This window comes from Hydra viridissima, unplaced genomic scaffold (genome assembly GCF_058129835.1).
Source record: "Hydra viridissima isolate aposymbiotic clone 2 unplaced genomic scaffold, HvirCarnegie_v1 scaffold_4, whole genome shotgun sequence".
In the NCBI taxonomy this organism is placed as follows: domain Eukaryota; kingdom Metazoa; phylum Cnidaria; class Hydrozoa; order Anthoathecata; family Hydridae; genus Hydra; species Hydra viridissima.
The window spans coordinates 12,948,682-12,968,584 of record NW_028324303.1 but is presented as its reverse complement, the minus strand read 5'-3'; the positions used below and the strand labels follow the sequence as shown (position 1 = coordinate 12,968,584).

At 28.7% G+C, this 19,903-nt stretch overlaps 3 protein-coding genes across 3 annotated transcripts in view; 1 reads left to right on the top strand and 2 right to left on the bottom strand.

The window, feature by feature from the left end:
- The window catches only part of LOC145183060 (E3 ubiquitin-protein ligase UBR2-like), a 40,681-nt gene extending 25,065 nt beyond the window's left edge, over window positions 1-15,616 (bottom strand). The window contains exons 1-17 of the mRNA XM_090083670.1: window positions 14,904-15,616; window positions 14,577-14,655; window positions 11,440-11,553; window positions 10,246-10,376; window positions 10,079-10,142; window positions 9,765-9,842; window positions 9,456-9,518; window positions 9,198-9,321; window positions 8,734-8,838; window positions 8,325-8,361; window positions 8,082-8,136; window positions 7,936-7,992; window positions 7,591-7,632; window positions 7,374-7,455; window positions 1,950-2,028; window positions 1,741-1,837; window positions 1,423-1,551 (exon numbers count right to left, since the gene is read on the bottom strand). Coding sequence (XP_089939796.1) covers window positions 1,423-1,551; window positions 1,741-1,837; window positions 1,950-2,028; window positions 7,374-7,455; window positions 7,591-7,632; window positions 7,936-7,992; window positions 8,082-8,136; window positions 8,325-8,361; window positions 8,734-8,838; window positions 9,198-9,321; window positions 9,456-9,518; window positions 9,765-9,842; window positions 10,079-10,142; window positions 10,246-10,376; window positions 11,440-11,553; window positions 14,577-14,655; window positions 14,904-15,289 — 1,722 coding nt within the window. The 5' untranslated portion in view covers window positions 15,290-15,616. The remainder of the gene's footprint in view (window positions 1-1,422; window positions 1,552-1,740; window positions 1,838-1,949; window positions 2,029-7,373; window positions 7,456-7,590; window positions 7,633-7,935; window positions 7,993-8,081; window positions 8,137-8,324; window positions 8,362-8,733; window positions 8,839-9,197; window positions 9,322-9,455; window positions 9,519-9,764; window positions 9,843-10,078; window positions 10,143-10,245; window positions 10,377-11,439; window positions 11,554-14,576; window positions 14,656-14,903) is intronic.
- Window positions 3,836-5,350, top strand: LOC145190500 (uncharacterized). The gene has a single exon (XM_090083677.1). The coding sequence runs from the start codon at window positions 3,851-3,853 to the stop codon at window positions 5,333-5,335; it is 1,485 nt and encodes a 494-aa protein (XP_089939803.1). The 5' UTR covers window positions 3,836-3,850; the 3' UTR covers window positions 5,336-5,350.
- Window positions 15,617-15,845: 229 nt separating the features above from the next.
- LOC145182939 (optic atrophy 3 protein homolog) lies at window positions 15,846-17,561 on the bottom strand. The gene is made up of 2 exons (XM_080058223.2): window positions 17,050-17,561; window positions 15,846-16,236 (listed from the first exon to the last, which is right to left on the bottom strand). The coding sequence occupies exons 1-2, from the start codon at window positions 17,180-17,182 to the stop codon at window positions 15,890-15,892; spliced, it is 480 nt and encodes a 159-aa protein (XP_079914349.2). The 5' UTR covers window positions 17,183-17,561; the 3' UTR covers window positions 15,846-15,889.
- Between the last annotated feature and the right edge of the window lie 2,342 nt (window positions 17,562-19,903).

Below are 19,903 nucleotides of genomic sequence, written 5' to 3'. Positions count from 1 at the left end.
CTCAGAAGAACATATTATATGTATTTGCCCTCAAAACACGAAAGTACCTCTTGAAGATAAAGTTTATCTTCAAGATCAGAGGCAGAAAACTGGTCCAAAAGGAGCATATCAACATTCTTCAATTGATAAAGGAACTTTCAAAAGAAACAAGAGAATTGATAACAAGCTACAACAACTATCTAAAAAGGTAGTTGATAAAGCAAAATCTCCCATACAACAAACAATGTCATCTGAAGAAACTGGCTGTTCAACTGAAACTGAGGTGAATTTATTGTAACTTTATTGATATATTTTAATACTTGAACTTCTAGCATAATAAATTCACCTGAAGAGGAATTCCTCAAAAAATCTATTGAACCTGAACATCACCTCACATTTACTTATGAAGATGGAAAATCTACTGGAACCTATTTGACTCATAGAACAATTCCTATTATTGGCGCAATTGGTTTAGAACTTGCAAAAGAGACGTTCAGTGTTTTACAAGAATTTAACAGTGTTGAAAGTATTCAGGCAGTCCTTCTTGATAATCTGCTACCAATACTGGCCCAATAAATGGTTTAGTGGTAAAACTTGAAGAGTTGTTAAAACGAAACCTGCACCTTATTGGGTGCGCGCTTCATCAAAACGAACTTCCTTTAAGAGCTCTTTTTAAAAAACTAGATGGTGTAACAACTTGACCAGGAAGCTTTAGTGACCTTCTTGGCAAAAGATATGCTAAAAATATTCAGCATTTACATCAAGTTTTGTTTGAAACTGTCACAAATCCTATAGTTGATGGGTATATTCCAAAAGAAGTACTGAAAGACCTTAGTAGTGATCAAAGACTTTTATTTGAGTATTGCAAAGTAGTAGGGTCTGGTAAAGTTGCTGATAAATAGGCTGCTTACAAAATTGGTCCACTTAACCATGCAAGCTGTCTAACTCTAGCTATTCGCATTCTCTTTTTATATACAAAAGACAATCAACCAAACCAGTCTTTAAAAAAATTAGTTCAATTTATTGTTCAAGTTTATGCTCCAGCATGGCTTGAAATAGAGACATCATCCAAGCTGCACAAATCTCCTCGTCTTCTTTTTTCTGCTATTGTTCAACTAAATATTCTCCCATTTAATGATGTGATACATATTGTGAAGCAGAACATTAAAAATAACAAATTCTGCCTAATGATGATGACAACAATATCTGAAATCATGGTTTTCAATCAATAATGACTCAGACAAAGGCATCTTTTTAAATTATTAAATAGACTTAGTAACTTAAAAAAATTATTTTTTTGTTCTTTTAAACACGATCATATATATATATATATATATATATATATATATATATATATATATATATATATATATATATATATATATATATATATATATATCGTTAGTGGTAAAAAAAGCATGTGTATTTTTTATAAGTACTTACATCACTACAACACCATGTTAGCATTTGCTGGAAAACAGACATACACCATAATTGCAAATTGAAACCTGTTTCCCAATTTGGCTCATATGCAACATGAGTTAAGATTTTGTGTGTTACAGAATCCATACTCTACGAAGAATAATTACAATTCAGTTTTTACTATTTTTATTTTTTCTTATAATTTAAATTTATTTTTTTCTTCACTGTATCTCTGCTAAACTTGTGCATATTTTAAAATCAAATATGCATTACTAATTACTGCAAAATTTGTAAAAATAAAAAATATTTTTGAGTCAATTAAAAGTGCCTTTAGCTTACTTGCATAATTTTTAGCAATTCCAAAAAATATTGAAAAGAAGTAATAAACTTTTGTCGCAATTCATCTGTCCATTCAGGTTTTAGTCGGAGAAGGTATCTGACATAATATTAAAATAAAATCTAAGTACATTTAATTGTAATAAAAATGATACTAAATAAATAAACTTAAAAAAAACTTTTTTTTAAAAAAGATCTTATAAAACAACCACCTTAAATCATTTAGAATGTAGTTGCTTCTTTTCAGATTAACAAGCTTCATGCTGTTTGTAAAGTCGAGTGAATTGTTTCCTATGGTTATAATGAAAAAGTTTTTTCTCCGTTACGCAAAGATGATGAATTATGTTATTTAAAATTTCTAAAAGAAAAAAATTTTCAAACTATTTTTGTCATAAGACACCACATTTCTACTGTTTTGATAGAACATTTTACTTTACTGCCTGTGTTAGAAAACAAAATATAGTTCTTTTTAATTAATAAAAATCATTTGATATTTTCAAAAACTTAGGTGATTTTTTTAAATTTAGCTTTTAACAAATTATTAAGTAAGAATTAAGGATTCAATTTTTTTTAATATTATCTTAAAATAATACAAGCTCAATTGTGATTTTCATGTATTTGCAAGGCATAAAAACATATCAGTATGAATGAGCAGGGCTACTGAAATTGTCATAGTTACAACTGCAAAAGAAGTTAAATGCTTTTGATATCAGAAAATTGACCTCTATAAGGAAACTTGTAGATGTATTTATTAAACTGATCTTCCTAGGGTTTCTTAAGTGATTCTTATTGAAATTTGTCTTCTAAATCTAAACCAAGCATTTATATTGCTCAATTAAGTCTAATTTTTGAGATACAGACTGAGCTCTCTAAATAGCGTTAGGGAACTCAATGCTCATTTGACTAAGAATGTAAGTGGTTGTGTAGTGCTTGCTCATCTCCAGATGACAGTCAGCAGGAGTGTTTGTGAATTGCTGCATCTGTATACAGTATTTAAAGTATATTTCAGACGCTTTTTTCACGATTGTCACATTTTTACAGGCAAATACATCAGCAAAATAGTTTATATTTTATAAAAATGAATAAAGTTTAAAAACAGTCCTAATAGATTCTGTTATCACTGTGCATTCCTGAGACCGCCAGGGTAAATTTTGGTTTACTCTAAATTTTTTTGTTTATTTACTATTAATGGGTTAAACAAAGTATTTTGAAATAATTTTTAAAATCTAAACTAACTTTTAAACATAGAAATTTTAGATTTAATTAATTAAAATGTCTAAAATAAATTGCGTCATTTTATGATTGTGTTATCTATTCTATTTGGTACAAAATGTTGCAATACAGATGAAAAAAATTATTATTACAGTTAAAAGGGATCATATAAAACTTGCATTTTTTTGTCAAAAGGGCCGACGAAAAATGTCTAATTTGTGCATGTTGCTTTATTTCCTTTGGAAAAGGATCACATAAACTTATTAAAGTAACTCCCGCATTACAACTTCACATTCAAAATTTGATTTGGAGAGAATATAATGTAGAAAAAGAGTGTTGTCCAAAAAACATTTTTAATTCTTGCAAAACGAATTTATATGCATTGAACAGGGGTGAAACATCAAAATTAAATGATTGGATTGAGAAAATATCTCAAATAAACAGACAAAAACTCAGAAGATCATCTAATATTAGTGAAATATCTGAGCAGATCACAACAAATAATCAAGATATCATTGATGAAATTGTTAAAAAGATATGTCCTTCTTGCTTTTCTACAATAGGTATGATTTCTTTAAACAAATTAAAAATATTGTATAACTTATATATTTTAGTTAATAAACTATTTCTTCAATTATTAAAAAAAAAAATTTAATTTAGCATAGAGTCTATGCTAGTCAAGGCATAGTCTATGATAGACTTATTAAATATTAGTGTATTATTTTTATGTTTTACAAATATAATAATATCAGAGTTGTTTCTACTTTAAATTTCTATTTAGGCAAAGGAATTTCTCACTTTTGCTTTAAAAGTGAAGCTGTAAAAAACCTAATTATGTTGGCTTGAAGGTCTTGGAAATGTATCCAGTGAACAAGTTGCTTCTGGGATTCTCAAAATTAAAATGAAAAGAGACCATATTAAATCTGGAGACAAGTTTCCTTTAAAAACCTTTGGAAACAATCTTCTTGTTGTTGTTGGCACACCTGATAATAAATGCAGCAGAGCATCCGCTAAAAAGTTATGTCTAGAAACTATAATGGAAATCTCTAATACTCTAAACCTGAGTAAAAGAAAGACTAAACTACTTTGTAAACATATGCAACAAAATTTAGGGAAGAAAATGTTAGAACCTAATATATCAACTCAGATAGAGGAGCTGCATAATGTATTTTCAGATTTTTATGATGTCAAAACTGAATCATTTATTTCAGGGGATAAAGAGATAAGTCGGAGTTTGGTATTTTTAAAAGATACTTCTGATTTAATTCTTCATATGATTAATGAAAGAAGTTTGAATCCTTATAGCACTATTGCTAGGATTTCCATTGATGGTGGACAAGGTTTTCTTAAATGCGTTATAAATGTTTTTGACCCACTATGTAAACATACAACTTCAGAAAGTCTTGATGATTGTGGTGTAAAAAGATCATTGGTTTTGGCTTTAGTTGAAGATGTTTCAAAGCATAATGATAATCTTAGCAAACTATTGAAACCACTAGCTCTGAGTGATGTAAAATATTCAATAGCATTTGATCTAAAATGTGGTAACTCTTTATTTGGTTTAAGCAGTCACAGCGGCAAGTATGGATGTCTCTGGTGTGAAGGGGAAAGTACTCTTGAGAGCGGAAAAAAAAGAACCTTAGGTTCAATTGATACCAACTACAACAAGTTCATTGAAGATGGATGTAAAAAGAATCACATGATGGAATTTAAAAACTGTATTTCTCCTAGAGTTGTGTATCTTGATGAACCTCTAGAAACTTTAGTAGAACATCTCATTCCTCCACCAGAGTTACACATTCTAATTGGTATTACTTCTATGTTTGTAAAAATGTTAATTACATTGTGGCCTGATTTTGATTCGTGGCTTAAGTCGAATTATATAATCTTTAGAGGTTACCACGGAACTGGTTTGGATGATAATAATTCACAGAGACTTTTAGATAAATTAGATAATTTAGAAGTTGACCTTTTAAGTGCAGCCTCTATATTACCAAATATGATATTTCTCCAACCTGTAGTTAACTGTCTTAGAAAGTTTTCAATTATTAAAACAAAAGGTTTTAGCATGTTTATTGGAGAATCTATTGCTGAATCAGTTTTAGATTTTAAAAAAGCTTTCAAAAATCTGCAGCTTCATCTTCTGGAAAAGTTTAACTACCAATTAAATATTAGCTGGAAAGTTCATATTTTAGTATGTCATCTTGTTCCTTTTCTTCAGCATAGTCAGTTTGGGCTTGGTGTATATGCCGAGCAGGCAGGAGAAAGTGCTCACCACTATCGCTATCAAGTATGGAAGCGATACAAGCGTCGTTTGGAACACAATGATTATGCAAAACAGCTTAAGAAAAGTGTGATTGAGTTTGATATAAACAGTTTCAAGTAGTCCTTTTCTCTCATTTTTTAAAATTTTTAATTATTGTGAACTTTGAAATGATTGAATTATTTTATAAGGAATTTCAATATTTCATGTTAAACTGCTACATTTATTACCTTGATGTTATATTGTTAATCTAGAATTTATCTTAATTTTATCATAAAAGATCTCATTTTTTCATTTTAAAGTTGTATTTTTTGTAACAAACATTGTTTTAGAAGTGTAATACCCCTATAAATTTTGAAAAAAATCCCCGCCCTCCTCATATAACCCCCTCCCCCTCCATATGTTATTTTAGGTAAAAACTAATTTTGCAAAAAAATTATGTTTAAAAGTTAGTTTAGATTTTAAAAATTACTTTAAAATACTTATCTAAACCCAATATTAATAATTAAATAAAAAAAATTAGAGTAAACCAAAATTTACCCTGGCGGTCTCAGGAGAGCACAGTGTTATGTGTGGGAAGGTAACTTTAAGTGACCAGTAATGCATTATAACTCTGATAGTAAAATCCCTTCACCATGAACTGTTTGGAATAAGCCTGTGCAATTAAGACAAAAGCTTTGCCCACATACGTGCTGCTAAGTCTCTGCTGTAGTCTTAAGGTGCTGGAGTGAGGGTAAATCAAACTGTCTGTCATTTGGTATACATATGGTAAGGAGAAAAGGCAAAGAACATGTTACAGATTGCTATTTTTACATGACCAATTTTCAAGGTAAGATTATATCTACTTAAAAAAATACAGTAATTGACAAATCCAAACAAATTTATAGAAATCTTTTGGTACCCTATTAAAGTTCTAATTTTGTATAAAAATGATGTTAAAATTGTGGAAATGGGAAACAAGTATATTTTAAAAATGTAAGTCAAGTCTGTCAAACATTTTTTCAGGTGTCAATATGAAGAATAAGTACATCGTTGTCTATCCTCATATTCCTTCTAGCACTAAACCACTACCAAATGGTCCAGGAGTTCCGGTTCCTTCTTTTACATGAATTTCCCAAGGAAGGACTTCTTTCCTTGGGAAATAGATTTTTTCTTGGGTAAGTTCATAAGTTGTTAGTAAGATTTAAGTTAAGTAAGGAGTTAAATTGAGTTATAAATTGATTTTCTTCCAGTTTACAAATAATTATAATGTATTAAGCAACTGATGAAAATGACAGATTTCTTGAAAAATGATGTTTTTCTAAAAATAATGTTTATGCTGTGACCAGAAACCTGACCTGATTGAGTAAAATGAATGATATATTTAGATTTAGGAGGTCAATTTTGTTAGGGATTGCCTAATAAACCTTAGGAACAGAAACTTTTTTTCTTCAAACGCAGGCCAGTATTGTAAAGAAATATTTTGTGTCATCAAGCTTTCCTGAAATATGTGCTGCTTTTATGTTATTTTTCTAAAATTCCCATCACTACCAATAATGCCAAAAGATTGTTCTTAAAATTAGAATCAATAAAAACATATTTGTGGAATTCCATTGGACAAAAAGGATCCATAACTGACAATAAAAGTTCATTAAAATTGCATAATCAAATAGTAACAATATTTATTCTATAAATTATTTTCTTTTGACATTGCCATTGCTCACCAGACTTTTGATGGTGTAGAACATCTTTCTGGATATGTTAAATGTCTTCACAATGTCAGTGGAGATCATACCCAACACTATTCTGCTTGCATTTTTAGATAATTTAAAAAAAATAATATTTACATTTTATAGAGATTGGTTGTAGGAATCACAGACCTAATTACATAAACTACGATGAGTAAACTAGCACTGCATTGAGTAACACAGTACAGCTAAAAATTTATAATAAAATTTTAATTTCAAGAAAATCCCAATAAAATTTTTAGGAAAAATTTCTTTAATTGAACTCTACACAAAACTTCACTTCAAGTAACAACCAGAAAAATTTTTTTTTTGATTTACTTTTATTAAACTTTTATTTACTAAAGGTTTATTTACTAAATATTTTATTTACTAGATATTTACTAAATACTTTTATCTACTAAACATTACTAAAAATATTTAAGGAAATAAAATACCTCCAACAGCTGGACTGACTGCAGATAGAAATGTTTGCCAACACACTTCTAAAATGTCATGCTTGAGTATGAGAAGTTGTGCCTTTATGAAAAAGTTATTTAAAAAATATATAGTTATTGATAAAAAGGATTTTTGAGTTTAAATCTCCAGGTACAAAAAAAACATAAATTTTTTAAAACTAAAACAATTAAAAAAGTTTCAAACGTAAAAACTTACAATGGTTGGGACTGTAAAAATTTGAACAGAAAATGCTGCGACCTATGAGATGTATTACATTTAAAATTATATTGTAACTAATAAAACTTTGATTTTTTAGCTTAAAACTTAAGACACCATTTTATTTACATAGCAAAGTTAGTACCACATAAAAATTCTAAAACTCAATAAGCTTATAAGTTTTTAGAAAAAAAAAACTTTGGGATCAAAAAGAGCATGGAACTTGCTAAAGTGCATCAGAAATATCAAAGAATTTTTATCACACATTGATAAAGCATGCTTTGTTAAATTTTATGTACTAATTTCAAAAACTATTTAACTTAAAAACTAAAAAAGAAAACTCACTGAAAGAGAATGTTCATGATCATCTTTTATGAAATCATTGATTATCTTAACATAATTCTAAAACATCAACAATAAAATAGTCTTTAATGAGTTAAGCAATTATTTGGTTTAAAACTTTGGAAATTTAAGAACAAGTAGCTTCATACCTTTGTAAATGCAACAGCAAATTCTTCTCTCCCAAATGAGATATCCATTAGTAAGCTAAAAAAACAAGAAAATTCTTTTGATGTAAATAGCAATACCTACATTATGACCAATTCATAATAATGATGATGATGATGATGATGATGATGATGATGATGATGATGATGATGATGATGATGATGATGATGATGATGATTTGATTATGAAAATATTCAGACCTAAAAACAAAAATAAAAGTTTTCAACCTGTTCATGAACAATTGATGTGTTTGTAACCTGGCAGCTAAAAAGAACAAAATAATTCAAAAAAAAGTTCTGAAAAAGAAATAAAATCTCCAAATTTCATCAAGATGACCCTCAGTGAATATCTCATACGTTTGACTGTTCTTGCAAAAGTATACTCTTTTGCGCCATCATATTTCCAATGTATGAGAACAAGGTACACTTTTAACATTTTAATTTTAAATATACCACAATATGGTACAATTTTAGAATTGGTACTTTTAAATGTACCAGAACAAGGTATACTTTTACTAGAGCTTTTAAAAACTTTTCTTGAACTCTTTTGGTTCTTTCCAAAAATTCTCCCTGCAAAACAATCCATTTTTCTCATTTGAACCCTAAAATGTTTTTTTAGGCGAATAATAAAACTCACCTTTCCAAAGCTCTGCATCTTCAGACAAAACCTGTTCCAGCAATGAGACAGATCGATTGTAAAGTGGTTTAATTGACAGTAAACAAAGTACTCTTCGCAAAGCATCTATAAAGCATAACAACAACATTAATAGGATTCAGAAGTCATATAAATACACAATTAGCAAAAACAACAATAATTTTACTTAAGAAATAACAATAGAAGAGATATGAAGGAGCCAAATATAGTGTTAAAGAAATATAAATTTTATAGATTTCTCAAGTAAATTAAATTCAAAAAAGAAAAAAAAAATTAGCAGATTTATTTGTAGTAAGGCTGAGATTTTTAAATGAAGTTTTATTCATATTTTTATAAATATAATTTTAATCATATTTGTTTATTTTTATAGTAATACTTTGAAAAAATAAAAATGTAGGAATATCATTTATCCTACGAGAAGAAGGTAAAAATTAAAACTTAGGAACCTGATTTGTCTACAAGACTTGTTAGCCATGACATCATTTCTATTGCACACAGTTGATGAGCAACCACATCTTTGTGCAATGCTTCACATCGCAGTGGAAGCTTTCCATTTTTGGAAGTGTGGATCTTAAAAAAAAATATAATAACTTAACAGCATTACTTACTAACAACAGTATATATTGTTGTTAATAAATAATATTAATAGCAATATATGTAAATAACACATTTTTGTTTTAATTTTTATTAAAGTTTTGTTTTACCTTGCATATAGTAGCAACATCCACACTTTCTGCCTTGCTGCCATTGAAAATAGCAGAGCGACCCTTAAAAATCATGTAAAAAAAAGTTTCACTCTTGATGAATGCATACAGAATAATATTAATGATTATTATAATATTATATATATTTAAAGTAAATAAAAATTGCTAAAAAAAAAAAAATAAGAATAGTAACTGTAAGCATAAACTTCAACTGCTTATAAACTCACAAAAACAAACTTTAAAACTTAATTTTTTAACTTTTAAATGTTATGGAAAAAAAGACTTGTTTATCAAATTTAAGTTACAAACCTCTTTGTCAACAACTGCAGCAAAGTGAAATGCTTTTTGTTCCGTTACTTTGATTGAGTTTTCCAAAGCTTTTATAACCTAAAACAATTTAGAAACACTAAAACAAATGCAATAGAAATTTCAATTTTACATTTTTTTCAAAAGGATCTAAGTATTCTTAGACATTTTTTTCTTTGGTTTAATTAAATTTAGGAATTTTACTAAAGTCATTTAGTCTCTTTTAAATGAAAATTAAAAAAAAAAATCAAATATAATACTCTTATTGAAATGGCTTAATATACTTCTTCATAAGACTTTAAGTGCAGTTGACTTACCTCATGGTAAGAATGTACCTCATCATTAAACAGCATTACAATGTGAGACTTTTGATCATTGGATCTGAAAAACAGAAATTAATATAGGTTTAGCAATGCTTTAATAAACATATATTTATTAAATTTATTCATAGATTTAATAATTTCTACTGAGTGGTAATATATACATTATATTGAGTGGAGATGGCAAATCATCATTTTTTTTCCAGCACACCATGTCAGCACAATATTTGAGAAGAATAGTAAACAAAAATATTGCACGATTTTGAATATCTTCAGAAAAATCATGTAGAGGATCCTAAATGTAATCATTAAGTAACCAAATACAAAAACTAAAATACTTAGTTCTAATATCAACAGCTATGAGTAATAACCATAAAAACTTTTTAGTTGATTTTTTATTTTTCAATTCAAATACAGTACAATCTCTCTAATTTGAATCTCCTTAATTCAAAAACCTCAGTAATTCGACTAAATGTAAAGTCACCATGAAATGTGCTTAAGAAACTCTTTTGTTTAACTTTCTATAATTCGAATCTCTATAATTCGAAAACCTCCATAATTTGATTGGATTTTTCAGACCCTTTAGTGAGAAGCTCTCTGTAAAACGATTTTTTTATTTTCTGACGTGTAAAAAGCTCGTTAACTGTTGAGTTCTTTTTTTAAATTTCAAATGTTTTGAGTTTTTGAAAAACCATTAACGCGAATTATTATCTTTTGTTTAAAAAACATCATGGCATCAAAGAGACCGCATAAAGAAACCAATTTAAAGCGGAAACACTATGTTCTACTGGAATTGGAGAAAGGAAAAACAAATAGAGGTTTCGAAAATCTTTGATATTCCACCAAACATTCTTTTAACCTGGAAAAAGAACAAAGACAAAATCTTTGACGCTTTTCTTCAAGGAAATTTGGCTAAACGGGTGAAGGTTGATACGTAATATCGTGTCAACAAAGCTGTACTTAAATGTTTCAAACAAATGAGCTTAAATTCAAAAGAGGCAATCTACAATTATCTGACTTTTTTTTAAAATAAAAAAGTTTAAAATAAATTATTTGTTTGTTTTTTCATTTCTATTTGTAGTTTGACCAAAATATTTGAAAAAAATACAACTATCTATAATTTGAAAATCTCTCTAATTCAAACTTTTATTTTTCCCCATGAAGTTCGAATTAGAGAGATTGTACTGTAAAACCAAATTTAAAAAAATGTAAAAAAAAGTGCCAAAATTTATTTGAATATTTTGAATTAATTTTTAATGGAAATTACTTCTATACAAACTACTTTAAAAATTAGTTTATTATAAAAGTAAATCAAACAGTTTTTTCCAAGACAACAACTTAATAAAAATGAAAAAAACCTTTGCATCATTATCATTAGGATTTTCTTTGTGTTTGTTACAAGCAGGATCAACACCCCAAGCTTCTTTATCCCCACAATCACAATAACCACCACTCCCTTGCGATGCATACAGCTGCAAAATAATTAAGAAACTTAGTAAAATTTATTAAATGAGCTCTAGAATTGCTAAAAAATTTTTTCTTGTGACACAGTGACAAAATTAAAAGTTTTTCCAAAATGAAAGAAAAAAACAACTTTTGATTTTAGTAAGAGCTCACAACTTTGGTACTAATATTTAATCATGTTCTGGTTTGTTTTTATTTGCTATAATTCTGTTTAGCTAACACATTTTATTTTTCTAGTTTAGTTTTAATTAAATTATAGCAAACACGTTATCTATTTTTTATAAGAAGTGCGTCAAACACTCTCTTTTACAGCAGACCTTCCTAAGCAACAAATACACAATTTTACAGCATGCTGTTGGAGATTCAAGACTGATGAACCTGAAATGATTTTTAAAGCCCAGATTTTGTCAGGATATTTATACAAAAAAAAATTTATCTCACAATCTGATGGCCCAAGTGTAAACAGCGATGTTTCTTTGCCAGTAGTAACTGAAGTGCATTCAACTGCTAGCCTTGATACAGGTAACAAAAGTGAAACTTGTGCAGAGCTTGTAGAGTAGGAATAAACTATAGAAGAAATGGTAGAAGATTTGACACTGAGAGAGTAAACAAATATAACAACTACATCTTCAACCAATTTAAACATTTTGGTGGAACTAGACATTGGAACTATTGACAAGAACAATGCTACCCAAATTGACTTGTTTCTTAAAATGACTTGCATCAATATTCTGAGTACCAATCCACGAGATGCAGCTAACAGTGCATTTCCAATGCAATTACTCCCCAAAACTCTTCCAAATGATGAGACATGCACAAGAAACTGGTTATGCTGGAGTAAGGAAAAACAATCTATGTACTATGTACCATGGTTTATTGTCAACAAAAGTAATGCAATCAGTCATCTTTTAGTGCGCAATCTGGATGGAATATTGCCTGAGGATGGAGAAAGCTTAAAGATAAGATACTGTCTCAAGAAAATTCAATTTTGTATAAAGGAAACTATGTAGCATGGATATAAGCCAGTAAAGCAGCAAGAGCTAAAAAGTCTGTTGATCACCTTCTATTAACAGAGCTTTCTGCTGAAAGCAATTACTGGATGCAGATTCTACAGAGAATACTTAATGGTATACTATTTCTTTCTGAGCGTGGATTAGCATTCTTTGGTTCCAGTAACCACATAAGTGATCCAGAAAATGGAAACTTTTTGGCCATAATTGTGCTTCTCAGTAAACATGACCCACTTTTGTCAACACGTGAAAAAACTTTGCAAATCAAAAACGCCTGCAAGTTCATTACCTTTAAACGTAAATGCAAAATGAATTTATTGATCTCTGTGGTTCCTTCATTAATAATTGCTGTCCTTCAGACAGCAATTATTAATGAAGCTCATATTACTAAGTACTTTTCAATTATTATTGATACGACTCATAACTGTTCACACCAAGAAAAAACTACTTACATTATAGGATATTTAAATGTTGTTGATGGAGCCAAAAGTTCTCTTGAAGAGAGAATTCTCTTATTTGTTAACTTCACAAAGAAAAGCGGCAAGGTTATTGCAACTTGTGTCCTGAATAAGTTAAAATGCCTGAATTTAGAGTTGCAAAGCTGTATTGGTCAGGCCAATGATAATGGTCCAAACATTGTTTTCACTAAGAAGAAGCTACTTTCATTTACAATATTACAAATCGCTGTTTCTTTGCACAGCATTTCAAGAACTAGATGGTCTGCTCGTATTGACGGTGTCAAACCAGTTGCTCAGCATTTACTTGCAATGAAGAACACCTTAAAGTAGAAATAATCTTTCCATCTCACAACACATGCTCAAAATCAGATTCAAATCAATTCAAAAGTATATGTCAAAGTTTGAATAAGTGCTGTTGTCAATTTTATGGCTGAAATTTCTTACAATGATTCATGAAATCAATCTTGTCATTGAAGTGTGGGATGCTACACTTGATCTAGCAAGGGGTAATATTGATTGTCTGATGAAATACATGTAACTTATTTAACAGGGGAAACAGTGGGATGGAATTCTAGGGGAACAAAACTAGTAGGTCAGAATGAGGGCATTTTGCCTGATTTCTTTTTTAACAGACAATTATCAACACAATCTTAGGCAGAACAGCACTACAAAGTGAACATATTCATTACATTATTGACTCAATGTCTGCCCTTCAGCATCAATTCAACTCAATGAGATATACCTGCACCCTATTTCAATTCCCATGGCAATTCAATACTCTGAGCAATGAAGACCTTTCCTATGCTGTTGATCAGTTTTTTGAAAGATACTCTAAATGCATTTTAAGGGAATTGTTTGAAGAACTAATCTTTTTAAAACAGATATATTTCACAAACTTCAAATTAGCCTGCAAGCCTCAAAGTTTGTTTCAGGAGATGCTTGAATTTGGATTCCTCTCAATCTTCCCAAATGTCTGTATTACACAATCCATATTTCTTACTTTACCTGTACCTGTGGCTACAGCTGAAAGTTCTATAGGTGTACTGAAAAAGATAAAGAATTTTCACCATTGAACTATGCCATAGGAGTATTTGAATGGGCTGGTAACACTCATTATAAACACTGATCTTGCACCCAGACTAGATTTTTCATTAATTAATATCACATTTGTTGCTAAAAAAGCTAGAAAAGAATTTCTATAATTAAAATTGTCTGAACATTTGCTGCGATAAATGCAAGAAAAACATTTCTGTAATTAAATTTAATGTTCAATAACTGAGACTATTGCTCTTATTTTTTCTCACTAACAATATAGGTTGATAGTTGTAAATTTGTATAAACAAGAGACCATAAAATATTAAAGTAACCTGGGCCTCGCCTCACCTCTGTAAGTGCCTGGTCTTGATAACTATTTTATTTGAAGAATATGTTTACATAGATAAAAATTTGACAGGCAATCATTACAGAACTACCACCTAAAAACATCATTGGCTTGTTTAGAAAATTTTGACTAGTCTATAATCTGTAGTAAATAATTATAATCTTATTCAAAAGAATCTCTACCTTATACTTATGCTTTGTGTGCACACTCTGATGAAAACAATCATGACAAAACACACATGTTGGATCAGCAGCACAATCTCTGCAAATAAGTAAAATACAAGTATAACTTTTTTCTTTTTATCATTTAAAACCTTTGTGAGCATTTATGCAAAAACAAAAATAAAAATAAGACATTTCAATTTTGTTATATAAATATCTTATGGAAATAAATATAATAAAAGAGAAGAAAAATTTATATGGAATTTTCATAACAAATTAGTAAGCATAAAATTTTTTTACTAATATTTTCATACTAAATGAACATTTTTTATGCTTCAAAAAACTTACTTGCAGGTATATGTTGGGTCACCAACTTTAAATATTTTTCCACAAAACTTTGGTGGTTTATTAAATTTTTTCAATTCCTCAAAACCTTTGCTGCCCTCTTTTCCACAAATAAAATATTCAAAAGGCTCAATAATCAAGTTTCTAAAACTCTGTTCATCAACAACAAATTTTGGAACTTCATTCACAGTGACAAGCTCTTTAACTAGTTTTGGAGCAGATTCTGATATATAGGTATAAAATTTTTTTCCAAGCTGAGAGTTAGCAATTACATATGAATAAGGTGGAATTTTAACAGAAAATTGTTCAGTAGCAAAACATGCCAACCATTCATTGTTCAAGTATTCAGCTATGTTCGTAACAAAATGTGAAAATCTAGCTTTTTTCATTGTAACTCTAATATACTAGTCTATTAAAAAAAAAAAACTAAATTTGATAAAAACTGCATAATACTGTATAATATGATTGAATTATCACAAACAAACAAAACTATAAAATGAAAAAATACAGGTGTAAGTCTTCAAAAGTATAGAAGGATACATTAATAATAAATTTGAAATTATTTTGTCATTGTATTCAAATATTTGTATAAAATATTAAAATTACTTCTAAAAAAAATAGTTGTGATAAATTTACAAGTTTATATGCAAAGAACAAAATAACAGATTAAAAAAATAAATGAATTATACTCAGATGATGAGTTTCAAGGCTTATCTCTATGTAATAGCGGAAAACTCCATTTTAAGCCAAAACTTTGTTTTTCTGCATATTGTTACAAAATAATAATAACTGCAGTCTATACAAAGTATACCTTACAGTGAATGAATCCAACCTATCAATTTTTTTTAAAACTTATCAATAAGAGCAAGATACTGTCCTGAAAAATACTAACATTAGGTTTTTTGTTTAGCAGCAATATACAGGCAATAAATAACAATAACAACATCATTATCTTGCTTATTTTAACACTGCTTATAAATTTCTTTCAACTAATTGGTTATTCTAAGTTCTGTTTTTATACTTTTAAGTTCTAAAAGAGATTCTTTTAAAGTATTAATCTCTTGCTTAAATTCACTTGTATCTATATTCAATTGTGAAATTTGGGCTTGAAGAGAAATGAGTTTGTTGTTCAGTATTTCTTCTTTACGCTTTTCACTTTTTCGGCTAAACAGGACTTGTAAATAAACACAAAATGCTGCTAATGTAAATATGACAAATTCCCCAACCATTTCTGCACCCAAAACAACAGCAGCATCTTCACTGAGAGGTTTAACTTCAATTTTGTTTTTCCAACCAAACCCTGCCATTCGAACTCTCTGCTCCATGATATGAAAGGCTAGATAATAGTTTTTAAAAATATCATAATAATTAATCATTAATAAAAAAAAAAGCAAACTTATTTAAAATAATTTATGCAAGAACCTTTTTTTTATACTACTCTCTTTGAATATTATATAAATTGATTCATTTGAAATTATTGATTTTTATTTAATATTTTTAAGCTTATATTAGAAACACATATATATTTTACATCCTACAGTACACTATTTTATTTGATGAGGTATGATAAAAAACTGCATTTTATAAATTTGAAAATTAAATGATAATATTCTTAAAAATTTAATCAGTAAATGCTTTAAAATTATATACATTAATTGTACTAATAAATAATTACTCGAAGTTAATGTTTAACAAATGAACTTCAACATTAATTAGAGTGTTAAAAATGAAATGCTAGTATTGTATAAAAACAGTCATTCAGTCTTGATGTGCTCAACAACACTAGAGTTAGGAAACACGAGTTATTCACTTTTAGTACTGGTTTTAAGAAACTGCATCTTAGTTGCACAATTTGATTTAAAACGACATAAAGAGGTTCAGTGATTAACATGTAAAAAAGTCTGCAAATAAGAGATTTGGAACTCTAAAATCTTATTAGGAACCATACAGAGGATAATAAATACACACACAGAGTAACTGTACAATGCTATTATAAACTACATCAAAATCTAAAAAACTCTGCAACTAAGAAATTTGGAACTCTAAAATCTTATTAGGAACCATGCAGAAAATGATAAATACACATAAAGAGATAGTATACAATACTATTATAAACTACATTAAAATCTACTTTACTAACTGTACTAACCTTGTGCAGGTAATGCAACAGTTTTTGCAATTCTTGGGTTATCTTTAACTGCACTTTTTATTGCAGTTGCCAATGGTTTAGAAAGTTGTTTCACAACTAGAGTACCAAGTTTAATTAAAGGGAGTGGAGACATGAACTTTTATCTTTGAATACCTTAAAACTGATGGAAGTTATTATTAATGGATGCACCATCCTAACATGAATATTCATAAGAAGACAATACATACATACTTGTTTGTTTGTTTGTTTGTTTGTGTGTGTTTGTGTGTGTGTGTGTGTGTGTGTGTGTGTGTGTGTGTGTGTGTGTGTGTGTGTGTGTGTCTGTGTGTGTTTTTTTTTGGCTAGAACACACTTACAGGTTTGTGTTCTAGCCAAAAAAAATTTAATTATTTAAATATATAACGGTTACATGGCTGGCAGTTCGCCTAATTAATTCTTTTTAAATCAAATATAAGAGTGTCTAACCAACTGAAATAATAGCTATTTAAAATCATAACACTAACTCTTTCGTCGTTTTAAAATCATCTGCAAATTAATGTAAATATTCTATGGAGCGCCGAAACCACAAAATATTTTTTATACAAAATTTATCAAAATATTCTTCAACTACGTATGTAAATACGAAATGATGCATTAATATGTAAATGTCAATTATATTATTCAGAGAAATACAGTTACCAAGTACTAAACTTTATTATCTCACTTTTTAAAACTAAATTTAGAAGTATTTTGTTAATTTGTGCCGTGGCAACTTAGAGATATTTTTTTAAAAAAATCACAGAAAAATACACCAAGAACCGAGAAGAATTGATTATTTCATATATTAAAATTTTTATGATTTAGTGGTTTTTTTTAAAAAAAAAAAAAGATAAATTCTTTTTTGATAAAAAACATAAAACTGTAATCATATTTGATAAGGCATACTTTATTTTTTCCATGATAGGAAAAGCTACTTCTTTACAAATATAATGTATTAACGACTTTATTAGCTCCTTACTTTTTTCAATTCAGTTTCATGACGTGCATATTAAAAAACCACCAAATGTTCTAAACAAATTAATAAGCGCACGAAGTTTTAAATTGATTTTCGCTCTCTTTTAAGCTCAAAGCAACTGTTTTTCATTACAGTTGTATTAATGTTAGTTTGGTCATTTACTATAAAAAGTTGCATAAAATTATCAAAAATTATTTGTTTAGTCACATTTAGTATTTTTCTAATTTTTTAATTTTTTTTTTGTTGAGATTTTAAGAAGATCTGAAAGTGGTTGATAAACAGCAAACCAAGCAGCAAGCAGGCAGATAATAGGTATGTAAGATTGTTCCTGGATTCTGAGATAATTCTCGGCAATCATTAATCTTCTTGCATTTTTCTTTTCTGATTCAGGATAGTTCCTGGATCAGAATAGAGAAATGCAAGCAAACTATTAATTACCAAGAATCATGTCAGAAATATTGTGAAAACTTTTAAGATGAAAAGTGGTATCCCACGTCATCCAGGATCAGAAGATAAATAAAAAAAAGCACAAAAACGCTTTTATTTGGTGGTCAAGTAAGAATCAATCCAAGTTTTAGGAACTTTACCGAAAACTAAAAAACAATAAATTTAAATTTCTTTTTTTTTTTTTTTTTAATTCATTTGGTTTTTTGTTTCTATCTTATGGTTCTCTGAAACCGGTTTCGCCAGTTTTTTTTTAAATTAGCGTTTTTCTCTGGACTCAAATTGTTAGTTCAATCATAAAATAGTCACAGAATATTCGTGAACCTTGCTAATTGAACTATTATCATTTTATTTTCATCGTAATAACGACCAGAAACTTAATTGTCTATACAATTAAGTTTCTGGTCGTTATTACGATGAACAATTTTAAATTTTAGTTGCGTGGCTGTTTTATTTTTCATACAGTTGAACATGTGTCTCCAACTGGTGTTTCGACTGTCACCCTCTTTTCTTCAATTTGATAAGTAATATGTTTGAGTCAACTAAAAAATTAAATACTATGTTTATAATTGAAGACCTTAGTGCTAAGAGTACTCAACTCACATTTTTTGTCAAAATCAAACCGAATGCCCATTGCTACTTGTACTTTCTGACTCACAGTGCAGTGATGGACAAGGGGAGGAATACTTGTTTAAAGTGTTCAATTATTTCGAGAAAACATCCAAAGACGTCTCCTGAATCCCGTGCTATCAAAGTTGTCAGTAATTTTATGTTTTTTCTGTATAGGGTTCTTTCACCACTTGCCTGGGATATGTTAGTTATACCAAAATTCATTTTCAAAAATGAAACCCTTCGCCGTCAATTCAAAGCTTAATGAGATGCACATAATTGGTTATTATTCAAAATTCTTGCAATTAACAATGTCCGTATTTTCAGTTTTAATGCATTTGCTCCTTGGAAAAATCCAGATATTTGACAATATCAAGAGTTTAGAGAGTTTTTTTCCTTCAGTCGCAAACTTCTAACCAAAGTATGGCTCAACCATTCTGTTGCTTGTTGACTTGTTCAAAGTAGATCCAAGATAATCCTAAGCAAACCAAACAATAATTTTTGGAGTAAGTTTCAACAGTTGTCACTAACTCCTCTTGGAATCTTTTCATCATTGAAATCCAAGTTTTTTCTTTACAAGAAAGTTATTTGTTTATAACAGATTTGGAAACCGAATGATCCGATTTTGAAATTAAAGAATAAAAAAAAAGGGCTGGGGGATAGGAGGGTTAAAACTTTCAATCTCTTTAATCTTGTATAAATGAATCTTTGATTTAAGAAAAATTTTGAAAAGTTAAAAATAATTGTTAAACTGATAGTGGATGGTAATCCTGGTTTTTGCTTCGCTTGTATCATTAACTTACAAAA

Excerpts from the sequence above, each read along its gene's own strand:
- LOC145190500 (XM_090083677.1), top strand. The coding sequence starts at position 3,851 with ATGAAAAGAGACCATATTAAATCTGGAGACAAGTTTCCTTTAAAAACC.
- LOC145182939 (XM_080058223.2), bottom strand. The coding sequence starts at position 17,182 with ATGTCTCCACTCCCTTTAATTAAACTTGGTACTCTAGTTGTGAAACAA. Across the intron at positions 16,237-17,049 it reads TGTTGCATTACCTGCACAAG|CCTTTCATATCATGGAGCAG; the intron begins GTTAGTACAGTT and ends ACTATTATCTAG.